Source organism: Ambystoma mexicanum, chromosome 8 (assembly GCF_040938575.1).
Source record: "Ambystoma mexicanum isolate Mex_15411 chromosome 8, UKY_AmexF1_1, whole genome shotgun sequence".
NCBI classification, from domain to species: Eukaryota; Metazoa; Chordata; class Amphibia; order Caudata; family Ambystomatidae; genus Ambystoma; species Ambystoma mexicanum.
In genome coordinates, this window is record NC_090929.1 from 1,686,055,334 (window position 1) to 1,686,079,169 (window position 23,836).

Sequence of the window (23,836 nt, forward strand, 5' to 3'; positions counted from 1 at the left end):
ATGATGTGATTCAAGCTTTCACCTATAGACATCCCATTCCAGAGCACTAATATAGTTTCCCAAAGTTTAAATGCTATAGTGTAATAAATATGATAAATCTAAGGGGAATTCTATCTTTTTAACCTAATGATATTATTTAATTGATCAAAGAATTTTTCTGTACCTTTCAATATTTTATATCATCTTTTTATTATGGTCGAGGAACATCTATTTTCTTTCTTCTGTCTCACCATTACTTGTCATATTATTGTATATGTATGTTATTATGATCTGAATGCTATTGTCGGGTTGATTACCCTTTGCCCATTAAGTAAGTACGTAAGGTGGGGTTACCCCCCCCTGCAACACTCCAGTGTGCAGCTGTTCCTCAGTCAGGAGAAGCAGGGTCTTTTGTATCTTCAGAGCTTGCTGCGTTCCAAGGCCCTCCACCAGCCTCCGCTGGCCAGTCCATTCTCTAAGGTCTCTCTCTGCTTCCGGTGCAACCTGCAAAGGTCGTCCTTCAGCTGTCGCGTGCCGGCCACTGTACCCTTATTCCAGCTGAAGTACCTTGCCATCCAGGGCAATTCCTGATATCAACAGATATTACTTGCCACTCCAGCGGAAGCTCGAGTCCTCCCTGTCTTACACATATTAAACCTGGACCAGGAGAGACGAGAGACCTGAGAGACGTGTCAATTTGGTTTTTACAACATATTTAAATGAGTGGGCCTCAGATTTTCTCTCTCACTACAGCTTTTTGAATAAGATGAACAGCCACAAAACCTGCATAAATATTCACAGATTAAGCCATTTTCCAGCCAAAGGATTGACGTGACCTAATGCAGAGAGGCAGAGAAAAAAACAAACCACTCATTGGCTAAGCAGGGTTCAACAACTCACTGATGTGCACTGCCCCAGCCCCGCATCCGCAGGAGTGGAAGAAAACCACGCTGGGTTTATACAAACACATAACCACGTTATGTACAAGCTCACAAACCAAAAGCTCACAAACACAGAATCCACTGAATGGATGCGACACAGTTCATTAGAGCATGACCGGAAGCACCACACACACAGCATCCCCAATCACTACACCTTTAAAGGAAACAGCATACTCTGTTTGCAAGTACCTACATCTGAAGTGTTAGTAGGAAGATTCACAATGCTTCTTAAAGGTTGTAAACTCTACCATCTCTAATATCACAATGGACATGGATACAAGAAAACAAGTCCTAATATCACATTTCAAGGAATGAAAGTCAAGATGAGCAGGAAACAATACATGCAAAACATGACATTCACAATCAAAGCATGGCACCCCCTTTCTCTGTCTGTGCTCCCAGCATTCCGCCAGAGCCAGGGATGGAAGAGGTTCCTCTAAGCTCTCAATCAGGACATTCAAAATCAAAGCATGGCACCCTCTTTCTCTCGTGCTGCTCCCATCATTCCGCCAGAGCCAGGGATGGAAGAGGTTGCTGTAAGCTCTCACTCAGGACATTGACAATCAAAGCATGGCACCCCCTTTCTCTGTCTGTGCTCCCAGCGTTCCTCCAGAGCCAGGGATGGAAGAGGTTGCTGTAAGCTCTCAATCAGGACATTGACAATCAAAGCATGGCACCCCCTTTCTCTGTCTGTGCTCCCAGCGTTCCTCCAGAGCCAGGGATGGAAGAGGTTGCTGTAAGCTCTCAATCAGGACATTGACAATCAAAGCATGGCACCCCTTTTCTCTCGTGCTGCTCCCATCATTCCGCCAGAGCCAGGGATGGAAGAGGTTCCTGTAAGCTCTCAATCAGGACATTGACAATCAAAGCATGGCACCCCCTTTCTCTCACGCTGCTCCCATCATTCCGCCAGAGCCAGGGATGAAGAGGTTGCTGTAAGCTCTCAATCAGGACATTGACAATCAAAACATGGCACCCCCTTTCTCTCGCGCTGCTCCCATCATTCCGCCAGAGCCAGGGATGGAAGAGGTTGCTGTAAGCTCTCAATCAGGACATTGACAATCAAAGCATGGCACCCCCTTTCTCTGTCTGTGCTCCCAGCGTTCCGCCAGAGCCAGGGATGGAAGAGGTAGCTGTAAGCTCTCAATCAGGACATTCAAAATCAAAGCATGGCCCCCCCTTTCTCTCTCTCTACTCGCAGCGTTACGCCAGAGCCAGGGATGGAAAAGGTTGCTTGCAGAGTATCTTTGTATTTGAGAATGCAGGGGAGTGAGGGCGCTCGCTCTTTTAAATGCTCTAAATTAATTAAGTTTGCCATCCTTTTTGTTCTTTCTTGCACCTTAATGTGAGAAGGTTCATCCTCTGCATACTCGTTCTTCTTAAGAAGAGATAGCTAACATTACTTCTTGAATCTTGTCTCCAGGCCAGGCAGCCTCACCACACAGCTCCATGAGCCTATTATTCTTGCTGCAACACAGTTTTTCATTCCCGCTTCATGGATTCTGGCCTACTAAATTCCTGATACCAATGTCCAGTTTCTACACAATGGCGGCTTTGCCCGCATTCTATTCACTACTTAAAGCTGGCTTCTGTGATGACTTAATCGACCTTGCATTTCAGCAGCTGTGCATTTATTGAACGGTTGCTCTCTGCAGCACTTTGTGTATGTGTAATCTTCTTTGTTTTTATACTTGAGAGTTCACTTGATCCTTACTACACCATTACCCCTCTAGGATCCGTACATCACCTTCATCCAGTGCCTCGGGACGTCGTGCACACTTTCTTATGATGTCACTAGCTCTTCTTTACTCCTGCTCATATTCCTCCAGGGGGTTCCTCCTACAGGTTATCATAACTTCAGGGATACATTCGATGAGGTTCTCTTAATTGGTATCTTCTTCCAAACACCTGCTGCGGTATTGGCACAATGGCTGGTGTCAAACACGGCACGGTCTCATGGCTCCAGTATAGAGGATGTAGGTGGGGGCGGGATCTCCTGCAGAGGTATACAGCTCCTCCTCTACAAATGTGACATTAATACTACTTTGTGGTAGTCTTGCAATTCAGTACCAAACAAAAACCACAAGAGACATTTTTTCATCTTATGGTACAGGGTCTCACTTCACTAAATGGAGATTGAGAGAAAAAAGGAGTCTTAATAGTTAGACAAATTGTCCTGGGGATTCATGCAAGGCCTCTGATAGGCTGTAATGCGCTCATTTTCATTTGGGCCATATCTCACTTTCCTAATGCGGATTTAGCACAGATCCACAGACCGGGGCTCATGAACCTAGCGGCGAGACCTTCTCCCAAATGCATGCACACAATGGCATATCCCATTCAATGGGCAATGCTTAGGTAAATAATTAAGTAATCCCTGTCCAAGACTCACAAAATGCCATTTATTGATTGAAACTATAAAAACAAATACATTCTGCGTTATGTTTTGTGTGTACTTTTAAGTTACGCTAATGTACATAATGCAGTCATACCCTGGCTCTTCTTATATCTTCCCGGACACAGATAGGAAATAGGGTGAGGCATCAGCATTCTCAGAAAGATGTTGATTTAGGCTATCTGCCATGTTGGGAGGTGGTGAGAGAAGACACTGGGAGGGGTTGGGGGAACAGGGTCATGCCTTATCCTGTGGACTACCAGGTGCACCACTTCCCCCAAAAAGGAAAAGCATAAAGATACAATCACGCAATTCATAAACCCTGAACCCCAAATAGAAACATAGAAATGCTTCCCACATGAAAAATCAATGCACTTTCCTCTAATACACCCATCTACATTCCCCACAAAACCTGTGCTTGTGATAAGCCAGGTCTAGTGTCTTTTCAGTGCTTGTCTATTGCCTACTTCCTTTAAATAGTTCACAGTTGGAACCTGTGATTGGAAATTGACCTGCAACTGACCCCGTCCTATGTTTATTGACTCTCTAAAAACACTAGGCTACTTGGAGTTCCCAGTAGTGGGAGTGTCCACCTACCCTCCTCTGGTTCCCTGGCCTCTTAGTGTTGACAGTATCTTCACTTAATGGTGCAGGATAATGGCAGTGTTCATATGTGAGGGTACATAATTACTGACAGTGAAGTGTACTGCTCTGAGTATTTTTCACCCTTCTATTTACTGATCTTAAAAATCCACTGCTCTGGGTGTCTGGATGTCACGCTAACATGTTTTTCCTCCCCACTAGTGTCTCTCACGTGTTCTGGAGATAGTATGCAAGTTGTGATCACCACGGCCAACCTCCGGACTCTGGGTTACTCAGCCCGAGAGCTGTTTTTGAACAACCCCAACTGTTTGTCTAAGGTCGGGGAAGACCTCATCATATATGACATTCCGTACAGCGGCTGTGGAACAGTGAAACAGGTGAGACTGCCCTGGAGGCAGGGGCCAGTGGTCTATGCCAGAAAGCATGTAACGTGGCAGGGCCCCAGGCAAGGTTGAGTCCTGCCCCGTCCATCTAAAATCTGGGAGTTTATACAAATTACATTAGACTTACTGCCAGGAATGTGCAGAGATCATGTGCTAAATCACTTTTGGGCTTTAATGATATTTAAATACAGCAAGTATGTCTCTCCCAGTAACAGTGGCCCTCTTAGTTGTAGGTCTCTCCTTTTCCCAAAGGTTGGATAGGAGCTCCCGTAAATTGTTTCTGCAGGAAAGCCAGGTCTGCACAACAGCCTCATCTTCAGACAGCCTTATAATATACAGTTATCAGCGCGCACCCCGGGTGCTGCTAATACCAACACTACTGTCCAGGGAAAGTACATCTCTTCCTTTAAATGACTGCAAAGCCTCAATCTGTGCTAAGCAGGATCCGGTCTCATTTAAAAGTCCAGCCTCACGGATGATAATTCATGGGAATAGCATTGTGTCGGGCATGTTGTTATGCTACATCAGTGTTACTCATAAAGGATACACTGGCAGGCCACAGGTATTCTTCAGGTTACTTTAATCAGGTGCAGCCTCAAGGATGATAATTCATGGGAATAGCATTTTGTCTGGCATGCTGTTATGCTACTTCAGGGTTACTCATAAAGGATACACTGGCAGGCCGCGAGTATTCTTCAGGTTACTTTAATCAGGTGCAGCCTCAAGGATGATAATTCATGGGAATAGCATTGTGTCGGGCATGCTGTTATGCTACATCAGGGTTATTCATAAAGGATACACTGGCAGGCCGCAGGTATTCTTCAGGTTACTTTAATCAGGTGCAGCCTCAAGGATGAAAATTCATGAGAATAGCATTGTGTCTGGAATGTTGTGATGCTACATCAGGGTTACTCATAAAGGATACACTGGCGGGCCACAGGTATTCTTCAGGTTACTTTAATCAGGTGCAGCCTCAAGGATAATAATTCATGGGAATAGCATTGTGTCTGGCATGTTGTTATGCTACTTCAGGGTTACTCATAAAGGATACACTGGCAGGCTGCAGGTATTCTTCAGGTTATTTTAATCAGGTGCAGCCTGAAGGATAATACTTCATGGGAATAGCATTGTGTCTGGCATGATGTTATGCTACTTCAGGGTTAAACATAAAAGATACACTGGCAGGCCGCAGGTATTCTTCAGGTTACTTTAATAAGGTGAAGCCTCAAGGATGATAATTCATGGGAATAGCGTTTTGTCTGGCATGTTACTATGCTACTTCAGGGTTACTCATAAAGGATAAACTGGCAGGCCGCAGGTATTCTTCAGGTTACTTTAATCAAGTACAGCCTGAAGGATAATAATTCATGGGAATAGCAATGTGTCTGGCATGATGTTATGCCACTTCAGGGTTACTCATAAAGGATACACTGGCAGGCCACAGGTATTCTTCAGGTTACTTTAATCAGGTGAAGCCTCAGGGATGATAATTCATGAGAATAGCATTGTGTCTGGCATGTTGCTATGCTACTTCAGGGTTACTCATAAAGGATACACTGGCAGGCCGCAGGTATTCTTCAGGTTACTTTAATCAGGTCGATGCCTCAACGAAAATAATTAATGGGAATAGCATTGTGTTGGGCATGATGCTATGCTACTTCAGGATTACTCATAAAGGATACACTGGCAGGCCACAGGTATTCTTCAGGTTACTTTAATCAGGTGCAGCCTCAATGATGATAATTCATGGGAATAGCATTGTGTCTGGCATGTTGTTATGCTACTTCAGGGTTACTCATAAAGGATACACTGGCAGGCCGCAGGTATTCTTCAGGTTACTCTAATCAGCTGCAGCCTCAAGGATAATAATTCATGGGAATAGCATTGTGTCTGGCATAACAGGGTTACTCATAAAGGATACACTGGCAGGCCGCAGGTATTCTTCAGGTTTCTTTAATCAGGTGCAGCCACATGGATGATAATTCATGGGAATAGCATTGTGTCTGGCATGCTTTTATGCTACACCAGGGTTACTCATAAAGGATACACTGGCAGGCTGCAGGTATTCTTCATGTTACTTTTATCAGGTGCCGCCTCAAGGATAATAATTCATGGGAATAGCATTGTGTCTTGCATGCTGTGATGCTACTTCAGGGTTACTCATAAAGGATACACTAGCAGGCCGCAGGTATTCTTCAGGTTACTCTAATCAGGTGCAGCCTCAAGGATAATAATTAATGGGAATAGCATTGTGTCTGGCATGATGTTATGCTACATCAGGGTTACTCATAAAGGATACACTGGCAATCCACAGGTATTCTTCAGGTTACTCTAATCAGATGCAGCCTCAAGGATAATAATTCATGGGAATAGCATTGTGTCTGGCATAACAGGGTTACTCATAAAGGATACACTGGCAGGCCGCAGGTATTCTTCAGGTTACTTTAATCAGGTGCAGCCTCAAGGATAATAATTCATGGGAATAGCATTGTGTCTGGCATGTTGTGATGCTACTTCAGGGTTACTCATAAAGGATACACTGGCAGGCCGCAGGTATTCTTCAGGTTACTCTAATCAGGTGCAGCCTCAAGGATAATAATTAATGGGAATAGCATTGTGTCTGGCATGATGTTATGCTACATCAGGGTTACTCATAAAGGATACACTGGCAATCCGCAGGTATTCTTCAGGTTACTTTAATCAGGTGCAGCCTCAAGGATGATATTCATGGGAATAGCATTGTGTCGGGCATGCTGTTATGCTACATCAGGGTTACTCATAAAGGATACACTGGCATGCCGCAGGTATTCTTCAGGTTACTTTAATCAGTTGCAGCCTCAAGGATGATAATTCATGAGAATAGCATTGTGTCTGGCATGTTGTGATGCTACATCAGGGTTACTCATAAAGGATACACTGGCAGGCCACAGGTATTCTTCAGGTTACTTTAATCAGGTGCAGCCTCAAGGATAATAATTCATGGGAATAGCATTGTGTCTGGCATGTTGTTATGCTACTTCAGGGTTACTCATAAAGGATACACTGGCAGGCCGCAGGTATTCTTCAGGTTACTTTAATCAGGTGCAGCCCCAAGGATGATAATTCATGGGAATAGCATTGTGTCTGGCATGTTGCTATGCTACTTCAGTGTTACTCATAAAGGATACACTGGCAGGCCGCAGGTATTCTTCAGGTTACTTTAATCAGGTGCAGCCTCAAGGATGATAATTCATGTGAATAGCATTGTGTCTGGCATGTTGTGATGCTACATCAGGGTTACTCATAAAGGATACACTGGCAGGCTGCAGGTATTCTTCAGGTTATTTTAATCAGGTGCAGCCTGAAGGATAATAATTCATGGGAATAGCATTGTGTCTGGCATGATGTTATGCTACTTCAGGGTTACTCATAAAGGATACACTGGCAGGCCGCAGGTATTCTTCAGGTTACTTTAATCAGGTGAAGCCTCAAGGATGATAATTCATGGGAATAGCGTTGTGTCTGGCATGTTACTATGCTACTTCAGGGTTACTCATAAAGGACGAACTGGCAGGCCGCAGGTATTCTTCAGGTTACTTTAATCAGGTCGATGCCTCAACGAAAATAATTAATGGGAATAGCATTGTGTTGGGCATGATGCTATGCTACTTCAGGATTACTCATAAAGGATACACTGGCAGGCCACAGGTATTCTTCAGGTTACTTTAATCAGGTGCAGCCTCAAGGATGATAATTCATGGGAATAGCATTGTGTCTGGCATGTTGTTATGCTACTTCAGGGTTACTCATAAAGGATACACTGGCAGGCTGCAGGTATTCTTCAGGTTATTTTAATCAGGTGCAGCCTGAAGGATAATAATTCATGGGAATAGCATTGTGTCTGGCATGATGTTATGCTACTTCAGAGTTACTCATAAAGGATACACTGGCAGGCCGCAGGTATTCTTCAGGTTACTTTAATCAGGTGAAGCCTCAAGGATGATAATTCATGGGAATAGCGTTGTGTCTGGCATGTTACTATGCTACTTCAGGGTTACTCATAAAGGATAAACTGGCAGGCCGCAGGGATTCTTCCGGTTACTTTAATCAAGTACAGCCTGAAGGATAATAATTCATGGGAATAGCATTGTGTCTGGCATGATGTTATGCTACTTCAGGGTTACTCATAAAGGATACACTGGCAGGCCGCAGGTATTCTTCAGGTTACTTTAATCAGGTGAAGCCTCAAGGATGATAATTCATGGGAATAGCATTGTGTCTGGCATGTTGCTATGCTACTTCAGGGTTACTCATAAAGGATACACTGGCAGGCCGCAGGTATTCTTCAGGTTACTTTAATCAGGTAGAAGCCTCAAGGTAAAATAATTAATGGGAATAGCATTGTGTTGGGCATGATGCTATGCTATTTCAGGATTACTCATAAAGGATACACTGGCAGGCCGCAGGTATTCTTCAGGTTACTTTAATCAGGTGCAGCCTCAAGGATGATAATTCATGGGAATAGCATTGTGTCTGGCATGTTGTTATGCTACTTCAGGGTTACTCATAAAGGATACCCTTTCAGGCCGCAGGTATTCTTCAGGTTACTCTAATCAGGTGCAGCCTCAAGGATAATAATTCATGGGAATAGCATTGTGTCTGGCATAACAGGGTTACTCATAAAGGATACACTGGCAGGCCGCAGGTATTCTTCAGGTTACTCTAATCAGGTGCAGCCTCAAGGATAATAATTCATGGGAATAGCATTGTGTCTGGCATAACAGGGTTACTCATAAAGGATACACTGGCAGGCCGCAGGTATTCTTCAGGTTTCTTTAATCAGGTGCAGCCACAAGGATGATAATTCATGGGAATAGCATTGTGTCTGGCATGCTTTTATGCTACACCAGGGTTACTCATAAAGGATACACTGGCAGGCTGCAGGTATTCTTCAGGTCACTTTAATCAGGTGCAGCCTCAAGGATAATAATTCATGGGAATAGCATTGTGTCTGGCATGTTGTGATGCTACATCAGGGTTACTCATAAAGGATACAATGGCAGGCCGCAGGTATTCTTCAGGTTACTTTAATCAGGTCAAGCCTCAAGGATAATAATTAATGGGAATAGCATTGTGTTGGGCATGATGTTATGCTACTTCAGGATTACTCATAAAGGATACACTGGCAGGCCGCAGGTATTCTTCAGGTTACTTTAATCAGGTGCAGCCTCAAGGATGATAATTCATGGGAATAGCATTGTGTCTGGCATGTTGTTGTGCTACTTCAGGGTTACTCATAAAGGATACACTGGCAGGCCGCAGGTATTCTTCAGATTACTCTAATCAGGTGCAGCCTCAAGGATAATATTTAATGGGAATAGCATTGTGTCTGGCATGATGTTATGCTACATCAGGTTTACTCATAAAGGATACACTGGCAATCCGCAGGTATTCTTCAGGTTACTCTAATCAGATGCAGCCTCAAGGATAATAATTCATAGGAATAGCATTGTGTCTGGCATAACAGGGTTACTCATAAAGGATACACTGGCAGGCGGCAGGTATTCTTCAGGTTACGTTAATCAGGTGCAGCCTCAAGGATGATAATTCATGGGAATAGCATTGTGTCTGGCATGCTGTTATGCTACACCAGGGTTACTCATAAAGGATACACTGGCAGGCTGCAGGTATTCTTCAGGTTACTTTAATCAGGTGCAGTCTCAAGGATGATAATTCATGGAAATAGAATTGTGTCTGGTATGCATTTATGCTACATCAGGGTTACTCATAAAGGATACACTGGCAGGCTGCAGGTTTTATTCAGGTTACTCTAATCAGGTGCAGCCTCATGGATGATAATTCATTGGAATAGCATTGTGTCAGGCATGTTGCTATGCTACATCAGGGTGACTCATAAAGGATACACTAGCAGGCTGCAGGTATTCTTCAGGTTACTTTAATCAGGTGCAGCCTCAAGGATAATAAATCAAGGGAATTGCATTGTGTCAGGCATGATGTTATGCTACTTCAGGGTTACTCATAAAGGATACACTGGCAGGCCACAGGTATTCTTCGGGTTACTTTAATCAGGTGCAGCCTCAAGGATGATAATTCATGGGAATAGCATTGTGTCTGGCATGCTGCTATGCTACATCAGGGTTCCTCATAAAGGATAAACTGGCAGGCCGCAGGTATTCTTCAAGTTACTTTAATCAGGTGCAGCCTCAAGGATGATAACTCATGGGAATAGCATTGTGTCTGGCATGCTGTTATGCTACTTCAGGGTTACTCATAAAAGGATACACTGGCAGGCCGCAGGTATTCTTCAGGTTACTGAAGCTGCTAGGAGAAGGCCGGAGGACAAGGCCTGCACTCCTCTTTGCAGCTCCGCTGCGAGTGCCTCAGGCCGATCAGCTTCAACAGCTGATTTGCAAACATTCCATTTCTTTCGGAGCCCCAGCTGTATTGTGCTCCATATACACGGCAGAGCCCCTCATCATGGAGGGCCCAGCTGATACGAGGAACGCATGCATCAACCCTCCATCTTTCAAGCTTCCTGCCGAAATCACAAGCCTTCCCGTGCCCGACAGCACTGCCGGCTCTTCCCCCCCCCGCTTTAAAGGGAGAGGGAGTGAGCCGCAAGGCGAAGCAGCTAGGAGAAGGCCGGAGGACAAGGCCTGCACTCCTCTTTGCAGCTCTTCGCTGCTCGCAGCCTGCGCAGCGGAGACTTGCTGGAATTATCCTACTCACTCGCAAAAAGGTGAGACCGTCTACGCACACGTACTCTACCTAGCGTATTGGTCACTCTGCCCATCCCCACAAGTGCACACAATGCATGCCTACAGTCGAGAACAATAGCTACAACTAACCGAAAGGCCACTTCCCAGTACTGCATCTATACCATAGACTAAGCCACACAGCGAAGCTGAACCCACTTATCAAGCACCGCCATAACCCATTTGCATTGGATACAATGTCTAAGACTCTTGTTAATGTGTCACTCACACGTATGAATGAAATTACCGCTATCTGCAATTCTTCTACCACTGCCTTGCTACCTAATGATGCAAATGCCACTTTATCTGTGTCTATGACCCCAGAAAACATGCCCCCCACTGGTTTGAATGAAATTACCGCTATCTGCAATTCTTCTACCACTGCCTTGCTACCTAATGATGCAAATGCCACTTTATCTGTGTCTATGACCCCAGAAAATGCCCACCCCACTGGCTCGGATGTGCCACCCTCGACCATCAATGTCTCCCCTGAACCGCAGCTCAAATGTGCCCTCATCAACGCCCGATCCATCAATGCGCATGCACTAGACATCCACGACCTTATTACCACCCTAGATCTAGATCTTCTAATGGTCACCGAAACTTGGCTACATGAAGCCTCAGGCCCCGCCCTATCCCTCGCTCTCCCACCTGGCTATGCCAACATGAGACAAGATCGCATGACCACTGGAGGCGGTGTCGCACTCATAGCCAAAGACTCGATCACCATCAGAAAGGCTGACAAAACTATCAACAATAACAGCGACTACCTTCAATTGAAACTCACCATCTCGCACCAATGCACCATCACCCTACACCTCATCTATCGACCACCAGGCCCCCTAGGAGACTTCCAGGCCTCCATTACCCACCTCCTGGCGGACAACCTCAAAAAGTCATCCAAAGCCATTCTCCTTGGAGACATCAACCTTGGCCTGAATGACGCCAAAAACCCTACGGCCAAAGCCCTTGACACCGCTCTAGCCATCCTAGGATTTGTCAACACCATCACTAACCCCACACACGCCCTAGGCAGATCACTAGACTGGATCGCCCACCACAATTGCCCCATCACAGTCACGGGCTACACCCCCACCCCATGGTCCGACCACCACACCATCACCTTTAACATCCCCACCACTACAACCACATCCCACCCCCCTCTACCCTTGCCTCCTGCCCTTACAAGGAGTGCCCGTCAACTGACCAAAGAAAGACTCCTACCCTTCTTACAGGGACCTGCCTTCACAGCCCCATTCTCCAACGACCCAGAAACCCTGGCAAAAAATTATGATACTGCCATCACAGCAGCAATCAATACCATCGCCCCACTTAAACCTCGGAAAACCAAACCCACTAGACACGCTAATGCGTGGTTCACCCAAGACCTTCTAAAACTACACACCAACAAACGGGCAGCATTAGCTCTTTGGCAAACATCCCGGGATGAGAAAGACAAACTCAACTTCAAATCCCTTGCAAGTAATTACAAGAAAGCCATCATTAAAGCCAAAGCTAAATCCTTTGAAGAGAGAATTACTGAGGCCAAGTCGAACACCAAGGAAATGTTCGCCATATTCAGGGAACTTGAGACCCCCACACCCACCCCCCAAAACTTCACTAAGGACAAAGAATGGTGTGACAACATCTAAACAGCCATGCGCAATAAGATCAGCTCCCTCCAAGCCAAAATCTTGAACACCAAACTAACACTCTCCACCCACACTACACCCTCCCCACCACCACTGCCCCCATCACCCACTGAGGCCCCACCCACCTTCTCGTTTAAAACCATCCAAGAAAAAGACATGATCAACATTATGAAAAACATAAAACCCTCCAATTGCAAAGGCGACCCCTGTCCTGCCTCCATCATCAAAGACGGCGCAGACACCCTGGCGCCTTTCCTAACAGCCTTCGTCAACGCCTCTTTCACCACAGGGAGAGTGCCCGCCTGCCTCAAGGAAGCATGGGTCCGACCCCTCATAAAGAAACCCACACTTGACCCCACCTCCCCTAATAACTACTGCCCCATCACCACTGTCCCTTTCCTCCTCAAGATTCTAGACAAAGCAGCCTACCTGCAGGTCCAGCACTTCCTTGAAGACCAGAACCTCCTTAGACTGAGACAATCCGGCTTTCGCCCTAGGCATGGGACAAAGACCGCCCTACTCGACCTCAAAAACCAAATGGACGACGCAAGGGACCAAGGCAAACCTTGCCTGCTCCTTCTCCTGGATCTGTCGGCAGCTTTTGATCTTGTAGACCACGACATCCTCTGCCACCACCTCTCCTCCACAGCCAACTTCTCCCAAGAAGCCACTACATGGATCACCTCCTTCCTCCAAGGCAGGACCATGCAGGTTTTCTCTGACCCAGCCACTGCGTCACCCACCATCATGCTATGTGGGGTGCCCCAAGGCTCCTGCCTTTCCCCTACCCTATACAACATCTTCACCCGCCCCCTCTTCCTCATCCTTGACGCCATGGGCATCTCTTACACCAACTACGCCGACGACACACAGATCCTTCTCACTCTGACAGGCGACTATGACACTGACTCTGCTACCCTCAACAACATTTACAACACAATTCAAATGTGGATGGCTATCAACGGCCTCTGCCTTAACTCTGAAAAAACTGAGCTCCTACTCGTAGGCTCCCCTGACACCATCAAGAAACTTGACGCACAGTTCAGTCTTTTCACCATTGACTCAATCACGATCCCAGTACTTGACACGGTAAAAACACTAGGCGTCTACTTAGACTCCACCCTATCCATGACCAGACAAGTAAACGCCATTGCCTCCTCGGCCGCTTACCATGCAAAACTCCTTAACGCAATCAGACCTTATCTGTCAAAAGACACTTGCACTAACATAGCCAGGGCCATAACCGGCTCACGACTTGATTACTGCAATATTCACTTCCTTGGGACCTCCAACAAAAATCTTGAGAAGCTCCAAGTAATACAGAACAGTGCCCTACGCGCTGCACAAGGCATTGCCAAGAGAGAGCACATCACCGCTGCCAGAAAAGCGTCCCACTGGCTCCCCATAAAGGAAAGGATCTTATTCAAGGCTCTAAGCATCACCCACAAATGTGTCCATCTTGCCGCCCCAATGTACCTTTCCCAGAGGATCCACCCGGTCTCCTCTACAAGACCCACTAGGTCACCCTCTGCCAACATGCTCTCAGTACCCAGGGTAAAAAGGACCAGAGCAGGGGGCTCCAGCTTCCCGTACCTCGCTGCAGTACACTGGAACACCTTCCCTAGCTCCCTGCGCTCTGAACCCTCACTGACCGACTTTAGGAAAGCCCTGAAACGACCCTGTTCATCTAACAAACACATGGCCTAGCCCACATGATTATATTGTATGTTGGATTATGTGGTATATCTGATCACAGGTCACTGCCTCACTGTAACCCAAGGCACAACCTGCACGCATTGTAACTAAGTCTTCCTTGCAAGTAACAGTGCCACAATTCCCCTGGGCTGTCTGCGCGCTATATACATTTAATAAATAAATAAATAAATAAATTACTTTAATCAGGTGCAGCCTCAAGGATAATAATTATTGGGAATAGCATTGTGTCGGGCATGTTGTTATGCTACATCAGGGTTACTCATAAAGGATAGACTGGCAGGCCGCAGGTATTCTTCAGGTTACTTTAATCATGTGCATTCTCAAGGATAATAATTCATGGGAATAGCATTGTGTCTGGCATGCTGTTATGCTACTTCAGGGTTACTCATAAAGGATACACTGGCAATCCGCAGGTATTCTTCAGGTTACTTTAATCAGGTGCAGCCTCAAGGATGATAATTCATGGGAATAGCATTATGTCTGGCATGCTGTTATGCTAATTCAGGGTTACTCATAAAGGATACACTGGCAGTCCGCAGTTATTCTTCAGGTTACTTTAATCAGGTGCAGCCTCAAGGATAATAATTCATGGGAATAGTATTGTGTCTGGCATGTTGTTATGCTACATCAGGGTTATTCATAAAGGATACACTGGCAGGCCGCAGGTATTCTTCAGCTTACTTGTTACTTTAATCTGGTGCAGCCTGAAGGATGATAATTCATGGGAATAGCATTGTGTCTGGCATGTTGTTATGCTACTTCAGGGTTACTCATAAAGGATACATTGGCAGAACGCAGGTATTCTTCAGGTTACATTAAACAGGTGCATCATCAAGGATGATAATTCATGGGAATAGCATTGTGTCGGGCATGTTGTTATGCTACATCAGGGTTACGCATAAATGATACGCTGGCAGGCCGCAGGTATTCTTCAGGTTACTTGTTACTTTAATCAGGTGCAGCTTGAAGGATGATAATTCATGGGAATAGCATTGTGTCTGGCATGTTGTTATGCTACTTCAGGGTTACTCATAAAGGATACACTGGCAGGCCGCAGGTATTCTTCAGGTTATTTTAATCAGGTGCAGCCTTAAGGATGATAATACATAGGAATAGCATTGTGTCTGGCATGCTGTATTGCTACTTCAGGGTTACTCATAAAGGATACACTGGCAGGCCGCAGTTATTCTTCAGGTTACTTTAATCAGGTGCAGCCTCAAGGATGATAATTCATGGGAATAGCATGTCTGGCATGATGTTATGCTACATCAGGGTTACTCAAAAAGGATACACTGGCAGGCCACAGGTATTCTTCAGGTTACTTTAATCAGGTGCAGCCTCAAGGATGATAATTCATGGGAATAGCATGTCTGGCATGATGTTATGCTACATCAGGGTTACTCATAAAGGATACACTGGCAGGCCGCAGATATTCTTCAGGTTACTTTAATGAGGTGCATCCTCAAGGATGATAATTCATGGGAATAGCATTGAGTCTGGCATGATGTTATGCTACTTCAGGGTTACTCATAAAGGATACACTGGCAGGCCACAGGTATTCTTTAGGTTACTTAAATCAGGTGCAGCCTCAAGGATGATAATTCATGGGAATAGCATTGTGTCTGGCATGTTGCTATGCTACATCATGGTTACTCATAAAGGATACACTGGCAGGCCGCAGGTATTCTTCAGGTTACTTTAATCAGGTGCAGCCTCAAGGGCGATAATTCATGGGAATAGCATTGTGTCTGGCATGTTATGCTACTTCAGGGTTACTCATAAAGGATACATTGGCAGGCCGCAGGTATTCTTCAGGTTACTTTAATCAGGTGCAGCCTCAAGGATGATAATTCATGGGAATAGCATTTTGTCTTGCATGTTGTTATGCTACTTCAGGGTTACGCATAAAGGATACGCTGGCAGGCTGCAGGTATTCTTCAGGTTACTTTAATCAGGTGCAGCCTCAAGGATAATAATTCAAGGGAATAGCATTGTGTCAGGCATGATGTTATGCTACTTCAGGGTTACTCATAAAGGATACGCTGGCAGGCCGCAGGTATTCTTCAGGTTACTTTAATCAGGTGCAGCCGCAATGATGATAATTCATGAGAATAGCATTGTGTCTGGCATGCTGTTATGCTACATCAGGGTAACTCATAAAGGATACACTTGCAGGCCGCAGGTATTCTTTAGGTAACTTTAATCAGGTGCAGCCTCAAGAATGATAATTCATGGGAATAGCATTGTGTCGGGCATGTTGTTATGCTACATCAGGGTTACTCATAAAGGATACACTGGCAGGCCACAGGTATTCTTCAGGTTACTTTAATCAGGTGCAGCCACAAGGATAATAATTCATGGGAATAGCATTGTGTCTGGCATGCTGTTATGCTACTTCAGGGTTACTCATGAAGGATACACTGGCAATCCGCAGGTATTCTTCAGGTTATTTAAATCAGGTGCAGCCTCAAGGATGATAATTCATGGGAATAGCATTATGGCTGGCATGCTGTTATGCTACTTCAGGGTTACTCATAAAGGATACACTGGCAGTCCGTAGTTATTCTTCAGGTTACTTTAATCAGGTGCGGTGCAGCCTCAAGGATGATAATTCATGGGAATAGTATTGTGTCTTCCATGTTGTTATGATACATCAGGGTTACTCATAAAGGATACACTGGCAGGCCGCAGGTTTTCTTCAGGTCACTTTAATCAGGTGCAGCCTCAAGGATGAAAATTCATGGGAATAGCATTGTGTTATGCTACTTCAGGGTTACTCATAAAGGATACACAGGCAGGCCGCAGGTATTCTTCAGGTTACTTTAATGAGGTGCAGCCTCAAGGATGATAATTCATGGGAATAGCATTGTGTTATGCTACTTCAGGGTTACTCATAAAGGATACACTGGCAGGCCGCAGGTATTCTTCAGGTTACTTTAATCAGGTGCAGCCTCAAAGATGATAATTCATGGGAATAGCATTGTGTCTGGCCTGCTGTTATGCTACATCAGGGTTACTCGTAAGGATACACTGGCAGGACGCAGGTATTCTTTAGGTTACTTTAATCAGATGCAGCCTCAAGGATGATAATTCATGGGAATAGCAGTGTGTCTGGCATGATGTTATGCTACTTCAGGGTTACTCATAAAGGATACACTGGCAGGCCGCAGGTATTCTTCAGGTTACTTTAATCAGGTGCAGCCTCAAGGATGATAATTCATGGGAATAGCATTGGGTCAGGCATGTTGTTATGCTACTTCAGGGTTACTCATAAAGGACACACTGGCAGACCGCAGGTATTCTTCAGGTTACTTTAATCAGGTGCAGCCTCAAGGATGATAATTCATGGGAATATCATTGTGTCTGGCATGCTGTTATGCTACTTCAGGGTTACTCAAAAAGGATACACTGGCAGGCTGCAGGTATTCTTCAGGTTACTCTAATCAGGTGCAGCCTCAAGGATGATAATTCATTGGAATAGCATTGTGTCAGGCATGTTGTTATGCTACATCAGGGTTACTCATAAAGGATACACTGGCAGGCCGCAGGTATTCTTCAGGTTACTTTAATGCGGTGCAGCCTCAAGGATGATAATTCATGGGAATAGCATTGTGTCTGGAAGGCTGTTATGCTACATCAGGGTTACTCATAAAGGATACACTGGCAGGCCGCAGGTATTCTTCAGGTTACTTTAATCAGGTGCAGCCTCAAGGATGATAATTCATGGGAATATCATTTTGTCTGGCATGCTGTTATGCTACTTCAGGGTTACTCAGAAAGGATACACTGGCAAGCTGCAGTTATTCTTCAGGTTACTTTAATCAGCTGCAGCCTCAAGGATGATAATTCATGGGAATAGCATTGTGTCTGGCATGTTGTTGAGCTACTTCACTGTTACTCATAAAGGATACACTGGCAGGCCGCAGGTATTCTTCAGGTTACTTTAATCAAGTGCAGCCTCAAGGATGATAATTCATGGGAATAGCATTGTGTCTGGTATGATGTTATGCTACATCAGGGTTACTCATAAAGGATACACTGGCAGGCCGCAGGTATTCTTCAGGTTACTTTAATCAGGTGCAGCCTCAAGGATGATAATTCATGGGAATAGCATTGGGTCAGGCATGTTGTTGTGCTACTTCAGGGTTACTCATAAAGGACACACTGGCAGACCGCAGGTATTCTTCAGGTTACTTTAATCAGGTGCAGCCTCAAGGATGATAATTCATGGGAATATCATTTTGTCTGGCATGCTGTTATGCTACTTCAGGGTTGCTCAGAAAGGATACACTGGCAGGCTGCAGTTATTCTTCAGGTTACTTTAATCAGGTGCAGCCTCAAGGATGATAATTCATGGGAATAGCATTGTGTCTGGCATGTTGTTGAGCTACTTCACTGTTACTCATAAAGGATACACTGGCAGGCCGCAGGTATTCTTCAGGTTACTTTAATCAAGTGCAGCCTCAAGGATGATAATTCATGGGAATAGCATTGTGTCTGGTATGATGTTATGCTACATCAGGGTTACTCATAAAGGATACACTGGCAGGACGCAGGTATCCTTCAGGTTACTTTAATCAGGTGCAGCCTCAAGGGTGATAATTCATGGGAATAGCATTGTGTCGGCATGTTGTTATGCTACATCAGGGTTACTCATAAAGGATACACTGGCAGGCCACAGGTATTCTTCAGGTTACTTTAATCAGGTGCAGCCTCAAGGATGATGATTCATGGGAATAGCATTGTGTCGGGCATGTTGTTATGCTACATCAGGGTTACTCATAAATGATACACTGGCAGGCCGCAGGTATTCTTCAGGTTTCTTTAATTAGGTGCAGCCTCAAGGATGATAATTCATGGGAATAGCATTGTGTCTGGCATGTTGCTATGCTACATCAGGGTTACTCATAAAGGATACACTGGCAGGTCGCAGGTATTCTTCGGGTTACTTTAATCAGGTGCAGCCTCAAGGATGATAATTCATGGGAATAGCATTGTGTCTGGCATGTTGTATGCTACTTCAGGGTTACTCATAAAGGATACACTGGCAGGCCGCAGGTATTCTTCAGGTTACTTTAATCAGGTGCAGCCTCAAGGATAATAATTCATGGGAAAAGCATTGTTTCTGGCATGTTGTTATGCTACATCAGGGTTACTCATAAAGGATACACTGGCAGGCCGCAGGTATTCTTCAGGTTACTTTAATCAGGTGCAGCCTCAAGGATAATAATTCATGGGAAAAGCATTGTGTCTGGCATGTTGTTATGCTACATCAGGGTTACTCATAAAGGATACACTGGCAGGCTGCAGGTAATCTTCAGGTTACTTTAATCAGGTGCAGCCTCAAGGATGATAATTCATGGGAATAGCATTGTTTCTGGCATGTTGTTATGCTACATCATGGTTACTCATAAAGGATACACTGGCAGGCCGCAAGTATTCTTCAGGTTGCTTTAATCAGGTGCAGCCTCAAGGATGATAATTCATGGGAATAGCATTGTGTCTGGCATGTTGTTATGCTACATCAGGGTTACTCATAAAGGATACACTGGCAGGCCGCAGGTATTCTACAGGTTACTTTAATCAGGTGCAGCCTCAAGGATGATAATTCATGGGAATAGCATTGTGTCTGGCATGATGTTATGCTACTTCAGTGTTACTCATAAAGGATACACTGGCAGGCCGCAGGTATTCTTCAGGTTACTTTAATCAGGTGCAGCCTCAACGATAATAATTCATGGGAAAAGCATTGTGTCTGGCATGATGTTATGCTACATCAGGGTTACTCATAAAAGATACACTGGCAGGCCGCAGGCATTCTTCAGGTTACTTTAATCAGGTGCAGCCTCAAGGATGATAATTCATGGGAATCGCATTGTGTCTGGCATGCTGTTATGCTACATCAGGGTTACTCATAAAGGATACACTGGCAGGCAGCAGGTATTCTTCAGGTTACTTTAATCAGGTCCAGCCTCAAGGATGATAATTCATGGGAATAGCATTGTGTCTGGCATGTTGTTATGCTACATCAGGGTTACTCATAAAGGATACACTGGCAGGCCGCAGATATTCTTCAGGTTGCTTTAATCAGGTGCAGCCTCAAGGATAATAATTCATGGGAATAGCATTGTGTCTGGCATGTTGGCATGTTGTTATGCTACATCAGGGTTACTCATAAAGGATACACTGGCAGGCCGCAGGTATTCTTCAGGTTACTTTAATCAGGTGCAGCCTCAAGGATGATAATTCATGGCAATAGCATTGTGTCTAGCATGATGTTATGCTACTTCAGTGTTACTCATAAAGGATACACTGGCAGGCCGCAGGTATTCTTCAGGTTACTTTAATCAGGTGCAGCCTCAAGGATGATAATTCATCGGAATAGCATTGTGTCTGGCATGATGTTATGCTACTTCAGGATTACTCATAAAGGATAAACTGGCAGGCCACAGGTATTCTTCAGGTTACTTTAATCAGGTGCAGCCTCAAGGATGATAATTCATGGGAATAGCATTGTGTCTGGCATGCTGTTATGCTACATCAGGGTTACTCATAAAGGACACATTGGCAGGCAGCAGGTATTCTTCAGGTTACTTTAATCAGGTGCAACCTCAAGGATGATAATTAATGGGAATAGCATTGTGTCTGGCATGCTGTTATGCTACATCAGGGTTACTCATAAAAGATACACTGGCAGGCAGCAGGTATTCTTCAGGTTGCTTTAATCAGGTGCAGCCTCAAGGATGATAATTCTTGGGAATAGCATTGTGTCTGGCATGTTGTTATGCTACATCAGGGTTACTCATAAAGGATACACTGGCAGGCCGCAGGTATTCTACAGGTTACTTTAATCAGGTGCAGCCTCAAGGATGATAATTCATGGGAATAGCATTGTGTCTGGCATGATGTTATGCTACTTCAGTGTTACTCATAAAGGATACACTGGCAGGCCGCAGGTATTCTTCAGGTTACTTTAATCAGGTGCAGCCTCAAGGATGATAATTCATGGGAAAAGCATTGTGTCTGGCATGATGTTATGCTACATCAGGGTTACTCATAAAAGATACACTGTCAGGCCGCAGGTATTCTTCAGGTTACTTTAATCAGGTGCAGCCTCAAGGATGATAATTCATGGGAATCGCATTGTGTCTGGCATGCTGTTATGCTACATCAGGGTTACTCATAAAGGATACACTGGCAGGACGCATATATTCTTCAGGTTGCTTTAATCAGGTGCAGCCTCAAGGATAATAATTCATGGGAATAGCATTGTGTCTGGCATGTTCGCATGTTGTTATGCTACATCAGGGTTACTCATAAAGGATACACTGGCAGGCCGCAGGTATTCTTCAGGTTACTTTAATCAGGTGCTGCCTCAAGGATGATAATTCATGGGAATAGCATTGTGTCTGGCATGATGTTATGCTACTTCAGTGTTACTCATAAAGGATACACTGGCAGGCCGCAGGTATTCTTCAGGTTACTTTAATCAGGTGCAGCCTCAAGGATGATAATTCAATCGGAATAGCATTGTGTCTGGCATGATGTTATGCTACTTCAGGGTTACTCATAAAGGATAAACTGGCAGGCCACAGGTATTTTTCAGGTTACTTTAATCAGGTGCAGCCTCAAGGATGATAATTCATGGGAATAGCATTGTGTCTGGCATGCTGTTATGCTACATCAGGGTTACTCATAAAGGACACATTTGCAGGCAGCAGGTATTCTTCAGGTTACTTTAATCAGGTGCAACCTCAAGGATGATAATTAATGGGAATAGCATTGTGTCTGGCATGCTGTTATGCTACATCAGGGTTACTCATAAAAGATACACTGGCAGGCCGCAGGTATTCTTCAGGTTACTTTAATCAGGTGCAGCCTCAAGGATGATAATTCATGGGAATAGCATTGTGTCTGGCATGCTGTTATGCTACTTCAGGGTTACACATAAAGGATACACTGGCAGGCCGCAGGTATTCTTCAGGTTACTTTAATCAGGTGCAGCCGCAATGATGATAATTCATGGGAATAGCATTGTGTCTGGCATGCTGTTATGCTACATCAGGGTTACTCATAAAGGATACACTCGCAGGCCGCAGGTATTCTTTAGGTTACTTTAATCAGGTGCAGCCGCGAGGATGATAATTCATGGGAATAGCATTGTGTCTGGCATGTTGTTATTCTACATCAGGGTTACTCATAAAGGATACACTGGCAGGCCGCAGGTATTCTTCAGCTTACTTGTTACTTTAATCAGGTGCAGCCTGAAGGATGATAATTCATGGGAATAGCATTGTGTCTGGCATGTTGTTATGCTACTTCCGGGTTACTCATAAAGGATACACTGGCAGGATGCAGGTATTCTTCAGGTTACTTTAATCAGGTGCAGCCTCAAGGATGATAATTCATGGGAATAGCATTGTGTCGGGCATGTTGTTATGCTACATCAGGTTTACTCATAAATGATACGCTGGCAGGCCGCAGTTATGCTTCAGATTACTTGTTACTTTAATCAGGTGCAGCTTGAAGGATGATAATTCATGGGAATTGCATTGTCTCTGGCCTGTTGTTATGCTACTTCAAGGTTACTCATAAAGGATACACTGGCAGGCCACAGGTATTCTTCAGGTTACTTTAATCAGGTGCAGCCTCAAGGATGATAATTCATAGGAATAGCATTGTGTCTGGCATGCTGTTATGCTACTTCAGGGTTACTCATAAATGATAAACTGGCAGGCCGCAGTTATTTTTCAGGTTACTTTATTCAGGTGCAGCCTCAAGGATGATAATTCATGGGAATAGCAATGTGTCTGGCATGATGTTATGCACATCAGGGTTACTCATAAAGGATACACTGGCAGGCCACAGGTATTCTTCAGGTTACTTTAATCAGGTGCAGCCTCAAGGATGATAATTCATGGGAATAGCATTGTATCTGGCATGCTGTTATGCTACTTCAGGGTTACACATAAAGGATACACTGGCAGGCCGCAGCTATTCTTCAGGTTACTTTAATCAGGTGCAGCCTCAAGGATGATAATTCATGGGAATAGCATTGTGTCTGGCATGTTGTTATGCTACATCAGGGTTACTCATAAAGGATACACTGGCAGGTCAGAGGTATTCTTCAGGTTACTTTAATCAGGTGCAGCCGCAAGGATGATAATTCATGGGAATAGCATGGTGTCTGGCATGCTGTTATGCTACATCAGGGTTACTCATAATGGATACACTGGCAGGCCGCAGGTATTCTTCAGGTTACTTTAAACAGGTGCAGCCTCAAGGATGATAATTCATCGGAATTGCATTGTGTCTGGAATGTTGTTATTCTACATCAGGGTTACTCATAAAGGATACACTGTTAGGCCGCAGGTATTCTTCAGCTTACTTGTTACTTTAATCAGGTGCAGCC

The 23,836-nt window shown here is 44.7% G+C and overlaps 1 protein-coding gene across 1 annotated transcript in view; it reads left to right on the top strand.

Moving 5' to 3' along the window:
• LOC138473323 (deleted in malignant brain tumors 1 protein-like) overlaps positions 1-23,836 on the top strand; it is a 911,582-nt gene that overhangs the window by 649,332 nt on the left and 238,414 nt on the right. The window contains exon 47 of the mRNA XM_069611989.1: positions 4,120-4,295. Coding sequence (XP_069468090.1) covers positions 4,120-4,295 — 176 coding nt within the window. The remainder of the gene's footprint in view (positions 1-4,119; positions 4,296-23,836) is intronic.